This window comes from Brassica napus, chromosome C1, assembly GCF_020379485.1.
Source record: "Brassica napus cultivar Da-Ae chromosome C1, Da-Ae, whole genome shotgun sequence".
Lineage (NCBI taxonomy): Eukaryota > Viridiplantae > Streptophyta > Magnoliopsida > Brassicales > Brassicaceae > Brassica > Brassica napus.
In genome coordinates, this window is record NC_063444.1 from 14075475 (window position 1) to 14085015 (window position 9541).

A 9541-nucleotide genomic window follows, 5' to 3' on the forward strand; every position below is an offset into this window, starting at 1 on the left:
CTCGTTTATTATTTCTCGTCATTTCCTCGTAAGATTTCCACGTAAATAGGTCGTACATTAGCTACGAATTTACTTCGTTTTTATTGTTTTACAGAATTTAAAAATATAATTAAAAAATAATTAAAATTATTAATTTATAAATAAAATTAAAATTTAAAATAAAAATAAATCAATATGAAAATATTTTATATATAAATAAGTTTTGAATTTATAATACAACAACCGGAAAAAAAAAACTAAGGGTCGTTCATCGCCTGGTAGAATTCATCACTCCTCCTCGTAATATCCGTCTCGTTATGTACATCGGATGACTCGCCTCGAATGGGATGTTGTTGTCGCATGTTCCTCAACATGGACTCCCATTCCGGATTTGTGGCCGCTATAACGTCCAAGAAGCCCTCGACTCCACCCATACGAGATTTTGTTGCGGCCAACTCGTTACGCAGCTGAGCGGACTCTCTACGCAACTCAGTGACTTCATCATCCCGTCGCTGACCATAAGACGATGTCGCTCTCGGAACATCGTTGACGGAACCAATCCCCAACGTTCATCCCTTTTTTTTAGGGACAACCTTAAAAACAAAAAATAAATATTGTTAGTAAAAATTTAAAGTTATATTAAATAAATAATAAAAAAATTAAAATTTTTGAAAATTTACCTCCTCGTAAATCTTATCCACTTCAAGTGTGGATAAGGTGACGGGTAATCCGTCGATAGACTGCTGGGTCAGCTGAGTCTGGCGGTCTTCAACCCGAGCAACCACGTCGTTGTAGATTTGCTCGGACTTGCCATCTACAAATACGCCCACCTTGTTCTTGTGGGTCCTCTCGTAAAGTTTCATAAGAGACGGGACATCTCCCGTCTCTTTGGCCTAAGAAACATTTAAGAAAGTTAGAATAAAATATATATGTTAAAAAATTTATTTAATAAAATATTTAATTACCATTTCCAAACGGACACCAGCGTGGGGTTTTTGGCCCGTAGTGTGAAGCATCGGCCCGTTTCCGTGCTCATCGACCGTGTTACGGGAGTTAGAGCAAGCCTGGGCGATTCTAATGGAATCAAGAAGGCGCCAATAACGGATGAGGCCATCCCACACATCCGTGGTTAGCTCAGCGGGTTTGCCACGCTCATACCCCTTCACGATCTAGTCACCCTTCCAGTTGGAGACCGTGTCCAACAAGCGAACTTTCGCCTTCGCGTTAAACTTCTTCCTCACCCTCCCAGTGATCCCCAAGGCCCAATTATATTTTTGCTGTTGGAAAAATAAATTAACAATTAGTTTTTTAGAAAGTATATATATAAATCATAAAAAAATTAAAGTATATATAATTAATTAATAGAAACTTACAGCGTAAATTTTGAACCACGTCTTTCTGACGTAGTGAGGCGTCTTACTCCAGTTCGGATGTGCCATGGAGAAGTAACCTTTGATCGTGTCGGTTACGTCCGATGCAAGACATCCGTCAACCCCCCACCTGGAAAATACAAATTTAAAATATAAATTATTTTTAATGTTATAAAAGAATTTTAAACGAATTAAAAAAAAATTAATGCAACATACCACAAAGTTCCGTCCGGTCGGTCGGGGTCGATGACTGGTAAACCTTCTCTGCCTGGCAGACGGAGAATGTCCTCTACAGTGTACTGCGAGTAAGGAGCACTCGGAGGCACCATCAAATCGGGATGAATATCGGCGGCCATCGGAGGTGCCCTCGGAGGAGGCACAGGAGGAGGCATCGTCGGATGAGCCATCGGGGAAGGCACATGAGGAGCCGATGGTGCACTAGAAGAAGTAGACCCAGAGACTCTCTGAGTGTACTGAGTCTCGGGGACAAGCTTCTGACCCGAAGAACCGGGGGCTGAAGAAGAGGCCTGGTCTAAACGTCTACCCGGCTCACCGAAGATCTCTCTGTAATGGGCAGTAAGTCTTTCTTTTCGAACCTGAGAAAAAAATTAAATTTTTAAAATTAACATCAACAGTATATTTTCCAACATTATCCACCTAATGAACACTAAATAACATAAAATCCGTAAACCTATCTAAATTCCCTATACTAACCACCTAATCTATCCTAAACTAACCAAATTAGAGAGGAATTAGAGAGGCTTACCATTGCTACGAAATGGAGAGGAAGTGGAGAGGAAGTAGAGAGGAAAGAAAGAGTGAGCGCTCGGGGGTATATATAAGATTACATATCGTCGCAAATTCGTCGTAAGGTTACGACGAAATAGCGAGCAGTTACAAAGGCCCGTGTTTTTCAATACAAGGAAATTGCGAGGAATCACAAAGGCCCGTGTTTTTATATACGAGGTATTAACGACGATTTTGCTTACGTGGAATTAACGAGCCTTGCTTTCCTATAAATATACCCACAACTCTCATTCTCAAACCACACACAAACTCCCAAATCACACCCTATCTCAAATCACATTCCTCAGCAAAATCGTATTCAAATTATAAGTATTTGAAAAAAATAGGAAAAGGAGAAGATATTAGAATTCATGTGGGCGAGACTTACGTATTATAATTGCTGGAAGTCTTGCCACATGTTAATCTGGTATTTTTCTCTTTTTTCTTTTTTTCTCTAGTTTTTACACTACGAGGTATTTACGACGATTTCTGCTTACGTGGTATTTATGACGATTTCATTCAACGTGGTCTTTACGACGATTTGGGCTTACATAGAATTAACGAGTGTTTTGTTTAAATCCTTTTACTTGGTGTTTACGACGATTTCTGCTTACGTGGAATTAACGAGTATTATGTTTAAATCCCTAAAATCCGAAACCTCTAAACCCCAAACCCCGAAACCTCTAAACCCGAAACCCCAAACCCGAAACCCCAAACCCCAAACCCGAAACCCCAAACCCCAAACCCCAAACCCCATATTCTAAACCCCAAACCCCAAACCTGAAACCCCAAACCCCTAACCCCAAACTCCATATTCCTTATTTTCATATATTCCAAACTCAATCTTTATTTTTAAATTTCGTCGTTATTTCCTCGTTGGCTTACGAGGTATTTACGATGATTTCTGATTACGTAGAATTTACGAAGATTTCTTATACGTGGTCTTTACGACGATTTGTGCTTACGTGGAATTAACGAGTCCCGCGTTCTTTATTTTAATATTTCGTCGTTATTTCCTCGTTGGCTTACGAGTCCTTAACGACGATTTGTGCTTACGTGGAATTAACGAGTGTTATGTTTAAATCCCTAGAATCCGAAACCCCAAACCCCATATTCCTTATTTTCTACTTCATATATTCTAAACCCCATCTTTATTTCCATTCCAAACCACAATTCCCACATTTGCTTATTCATAAAACAAACTCCCACATTACCTTATTCATAAAACAAACCCCACATTATCTTATTCATAAAACAAACTCTCTTATCTTATTCATAAAACAAATACATCAATCGGATACATCGACATTCTCGTCATCACTAGAAACATCATCATTTTCATTAAACTCGTCTTCAACAGCTTCGTCTGTGGCATCATCGGTAAGATCTTCGTACTCGTGATTATGCGGATCAATGAGAAGGATGTCATCAATTTCTTGTTCAGGTTCCTCGACTTCATTTATCTGTTCTTCTTGCAATGGTGGTTCTTCTCCACTGATGATTCGTCCTCGAGGTGTAATTTTGATCACTGCTAACCAATTTATACCTGAATCTCTCATCCGAGGGTATGGAAGGAAGCTAACTTGGTCTGCTTGTGAAGCTAAGATGAAAGGCTCGAATTTGTTGTACCTTCGTCCACCGTTGACATCAACTACACCAAATTTGTTAGACCGAACACCTCTGTTGACGACGGGGTCGAACCATTCACATTTGAAGAGGACGCATTTCAGCTTCAGTATCCCTGGAAATTCGACTTCAATAATCTCCGTCAAGATTCCATAGTTACTGGTCACCCGCTGTCTACCATAATCATATGTATGAAAAGTATAGCCTCGTGTGAAATACATCTGTGATATGGTGACCTTTACAAGTGGAGATTGAATTACTTCGTGTAACCACTTAGGATAATCTGCATCGTCGTCGTCATAATCAACCTGCAAAAATGAAGAGAATGTTAATGAAATACAAATCATGTATGAAAAAAGAGTTTGAGTTAATACCTGATTCCGCAGCCATTTTAATGAAGTGTTGATCTTTCCTTTTGTCTACGTCACTTGTGGATATACCAGGAAATGTTTCTTCGACTTGAGAAACAAATAGGCTGTAAAATCACATTTTATAGGAATGAATCTCTCGCAATTATACAATTAATTATACTTATATGTGTTTCGAAGTGTCAATATATGTTACCTTTCAAAATAACGCATCAATGGATCTTCGCAATTGAGTAGAATATAGGTGTGTGCACTATGAGCGTCTTGTTCACTCGACCACCAAACCTCTTTAGACTTCCCACCGAGTCGCCCAATCTGGCTAAAGATGTCTGGAACACCAGCAACTGCATATGTTGGCGCAACACCACCATCATCATATCTTCTTGGAGCTCTTCTCCGGGTACGTACTTTTGACGCAAAGTAGTACGATGTGAAGTGAGAAACTTCTTCCGTCAAACTTCCAGCAATTATAGAACCTTCAACTTTGGCGAGGTTCTTTGCTTTTCCCTTCAAATATTTCATGGCTCGCTCATACTGATACATCCATCCGTAATGTACAGGTCCACGAAGCAATGCCTCATATGGGAGGTGGACAGCTAGATGCTCCATGACGTCAAAAAATCCGGGAGGAAATATCTTCTCCAAGTTGCACAATAAGATGGGAATGTTCTCCTGAAGCTGTTCCACAACTTCTTCTTTAAGAGTGCGTGTGCTCAGATCCCTGAAAAATGCTCCAATGCCTTTTATATTCCAAAAAAATTAAACACATTGTTAGTCATATATTATTTTGTAAATTATTGTGATATAATACACTACGTACCTGCAAGTGCTTCATGTACGTTTGTTGGAAGTAGCTCCGCAAATGCAAAGGGCAGTAGTCGTTGCATAAAGACATGACAATCATGACTCTTCATCCCGGAGAACTTTTGACCCTTTTCAACACATCTAGAGAGATTCGAAACATACCCATCAGGGAACTTCACTTCTGATGCCACCCAGTTGAACAACACCGACTTTTTTTCTGAAGATAATCTGAATATCGGAACGGGAACTTGTCCATTGCTTTTAATATGTAACTCGCTTCTTGAGCAAATATCCGGCAAGTCCAACCTCGATTTTATGTTGTCTTTTGTCTTCCCTGGGACATTCAATATTGTATTCATGATGTTCTCAAAGAAATTCTTCTCTATATGCATCACATCGAGGTTGTGGCGCAGAAGAAGATCCTTCCAATATGGCAACTCCCAAAATATACTCTTCTTGTGCCAGTTGTGATGAACACCGTAAGAATCAGGCATATTACGAGGGACATGCCAATTACCACCCCAACGAACTGTTTCGTTAGCTCCGTAGTAGTCGATTTGCGCTTCAATTTGTTCTCCAGTTAGATATGGAGGAGGAGTGTCTCTCACAACCCTTTTGTGCCTAAACAAATTCTTGTTTCTTCGGTAAGGATGGCCAATGGGAAGAAATCGACGGTGACAATCAAACCAACTTGTCTTCCTACCATTCTTCAGTTGAAACGCATCTGTCGTTCCAGTACAATATGGACAAGCTAATCTCCCATGTGTAGTCCATCCAGACAACATCCCATAGGCAGGAAAATCACTTATGGTCCACAAAAGCATCGCTCGCATCGTAAAATTCGTCTTCGTTGAACAGTCATACGTCCTCACCCCTGTTGACCACAAATCCTTCAACTCTTTTATCAGTGGTTGTAGGAAACATCCATGGACCTTTTTGGATGGTTCGGACCAGGTATTAATATGGTCAAGAATAGCAACTCCCGTTGCATGCACATCTCCGGTGGCAGGTTGTATGGTGTAAGAAAGACTGGCCACAATGAATATTGTCTCCCTGACATTCCGAACGGACTAAATCCATCTGTGCATAGTCCGAGATACACATTCCGGATATTGCTAGCGAAATCTGGATGTACTTTGTTGAAATGTTTCCAAGCTCTTGCATCTGATGGATGAGTCATCTCACATCCGTCTGAGTATGCTCGGCATGCCATCTCATCTTTCCAGCAGTCTGCTCTGATTGATACAATCTTTTCAATCTGTCTGTAATTGGTAGGTACCACATCCTTTGGTACGGTACCCTATTACGTCCCCGTCCTTGCGGCTTGAATCGTGGCTTCTTGCAGAATCGACATTCTTCTAGCTTCTCATCATCTCCCCAATAGATCATGCAGTTGTCGATGCAAACATCTATCATCTCCGAAGGCAACCCAAGACTATAAACCAGTTTCTGAATCTCATAATAAGAATCAGCAGACACATTGTCTTCCGGCAAATACTCTTTAAACAAGTCCGCCCATTCGTTCATGCAACTTTCAGGTAGATTGTGATCAGTTTTAATATTCATCATTCTAGCAGCTAACGACAATTTAGAGAGACCTTCTCTACAACCACTGTAAAGTGGTTGATTCGCCGCGTTTAACATTTCGTAAAACTTTTTTGCATCTATATTAGGTTCTTCATCTTCATCATGAGCTACGAATGCATCAGCTACCATATCATGAACCCTATCATAATCTACCATCTCCTCCTGATGGTAACTATGTTCATTATGCAAATGATGATCAACCGGTTCTTTTTCCTGAAAATTGCTATTACTACTACTAGCTTCATTCTGATCATAATTAAAACCTTCTCCATGTTGAAACCAGATATAGTAATTTGGCGTGAAACCTCTATTTATTAAATGCTTCCAAACATTTTCACGGTTTGCCAGTTTCGAATTGTTGCATTTCCGACAAGGACAGAACATCTTACCACTTTCTTGGGCGAGCGGTGTTGAATCTGCTTGATGCATAAATGTCTCCAGACCCGCAAGGTATTCTTTCGTCACTCTCCCGTTAGCATCTCTATGCATATACATCCACTTCCGCAACTCGTAAATAGTCCCAGAGCCAGCCATTTTTTTTCTTTCACGTTTTTTGTTGTTGGTGTGCTTAAAATGATGTTCAAACATCCATATTTATAGGAAATTTCGAATCTGGTAGTTGTAATTTTCCTATGAATTTACGACGAAAATTAATTAGGTGGCAAAAAAAACGTGTAACACCTACAAAGTTGGTGGATTCAAAATTTTCTCGCTAAATACACGTAAACTATTTCCTCGTAAATAACACGCAAGGTTTACGTCGTATTTACGAGGAAATAGTTTTTCCTCGTAAAATACTCGTCAAATTACATCCACTTTACGACGAAACACTTTTGTCGTTACGTTACGAGGAAATAACGATAACTTTAGTTTTCCACGTAAATTCCTCGTAAAATCGACGTAAATTTACGAGGATTGTTTTTCCTCGTTAAATTTCCTCGTTAAGCATGTGTTTTCTTGTAGTGAAAGGTGGATCGGTGAGAAACCTCTCGAACAAGATAATTATTATCAGAAGACTAAGCCCATACCAGCACTGAAAGCAACGTTACCGTTACTGAGACACACAACATGATATAACAGTGCACCATAACCTAAAACTTGGATCAAGATTGTAATACAAAAACCAAAACCAACGTCATATTCAATAACTTCTGAACAACACATCAGTATCATAGTTCCTTTCAAGATATACATGGCAGAAGATCAACAAAGAAAGAACAAAACGAACGCTTGGTGAACAAGAAACAAAAACCCTAATCTCTTATCCATGGAAGAGGGATCATACTTGGAACATACACATAGCCACAAACAAAGGCGCGAGAGTAGTCACGCACGTAGTCCCGTTCCGTCACCTTCTTACTCTTCACCCCATCCTCACCAATCTCATAAAGAGTACAGCAAGTACAAGCCTCATCAGTACCTTCTCCTTCAACTTCCACGCACCAGACGGTGACCCTCTTAGGCTTCACAAAGCAGTACACAGGATTCGCCATATGATACTTATCATCATGGACCTGTAACGCCGGAAGATCAGGACCGGACAAACTGAAATACTTGCTAAACGAGACCTCACCATCACCCAACTTGCTCGAAACCCACACCTCAATCTTCCTTGACGCTTCGTCTTGCTGCAGCAACGACAAGCTATCTCCATTGAAACAAGACAAGTGACTATTATCACCATAAGAGGGAGGACAGAAGCATATGTCCTTGAACGTTTCATCCGAGAAATCGAAAACCCTAATGAACTTTTCACCTTCTTTCCAACATCTATAAGCAACCCAATATATGTTACCCATCACAGACACGCACCTCCTCGTGATCTCCACGTCGACATCAACCTTGCCGCCCACGGTTCTCCAAGAACTCGTAAATCTCAACCTCTGGTACATTCTCGAAACCTTCAACCTCAAACGGACGACAAGTAAACCTCACGAGCTTGTAGTTACCATCGCCGTTGTTGTATCCAATCCCGTAGTAATCACTACTCGTGATACACCCGGCGGCCTGCTCGACCCATCTGAGTTTATTCAAAAGAGGATTCCAAAGTGCGATGTTGGGGAGTATTGATCTGTGGCTTCTACACTCCCAACCACTTTCTTAGATCAGCACTAAGAATAACTCAATTCACAAGCAAAAAACATAAACTTTGAATCCGAGGATCAGACCATCAACACAAATGCGATCAGACAAAAGCCATCGAAATCGAAACAGCTTAACAAGTTGAATTACTGTGATAAAGATAAAGACTTTAACCCACAAACATCAATTAAAACAAAATTCACCTCCTACAAAACGCCGAGATCCAATCAAACAGGCTCCACAGTTACTCAACGTTACAAGCACACTGCCTCATAAAAATCGAAACTTTCCACCTACCCACATTCCAAAAAGGTACAAAATCGAAGTAGGAGAGAGTGGCGGCACACCTGAGAGAGATCGGAGAGGAGAATGGCGGCAGTGACGCCGCTCGAGTAAGCGATCCATCCCCAGCCTGGACCACTAGCATCAGCCATGGCTTCGCTGGGATTCTTCTTCTTGCCCCATCAGAGGAGCTCTCAATTGCGGATTTCAAAACCCTAGATTCGCAAGAACAGTCTCTTGCTTCCCCTAATTAACATACATGCCTTATGTTAATATGTATTTTTGATTTTGTATTAAATCAAAATTAACATAAGAGACCCAAAGAGCTTGGCAACCACAAAAAATATAATAGAAAGAGTGTGAAAATTGTTAGAAACTTTAGTAGAATTTCTGATGAATCACTATTTACTAATCAACTAGGTCAAGATTTGTCCTTCACCAGGACGAATTGTTTTACGTACACTATTATTTATTTTACATTTTAATATATCATAAAATAATAAATATATCTTATTATATAAAGTTTGGTTCTTCGAAGTTTAGTTGCTAATTAACATAATCACGACACATGTCAATTATATAATTTAAGATTGTGACATGTGTTAATCTATTTTATAATTAAAATATATATACTAAGATATAATCACGACACATGTC

General features: G+C 39.9%; 1 protein-coding gene across 1 annotated transcript; it reads right to left on the minus strand.

The window, feature by feature from the left end:
- Nucleotides 1–7607: 7607 nt before the first annotated feature.
- On the minus strand, nucleotides 7608–9036 carry LOC106376066 (putative F-box only protein 15). Its single transcript, XM_048743698.1, is given in 4 exon segments — nucleotides 7608–8383; nucleotides 8385–8619; nucleotides 8889–8895; nucleotides 8950–9036. Coding segments are annotated over 4 exon segments (939 nt in total). The 3' UTR covers nucleotides 7608–7773.
- Nucleotides 9037–9541: the final 505 nt, after the last annotated feature.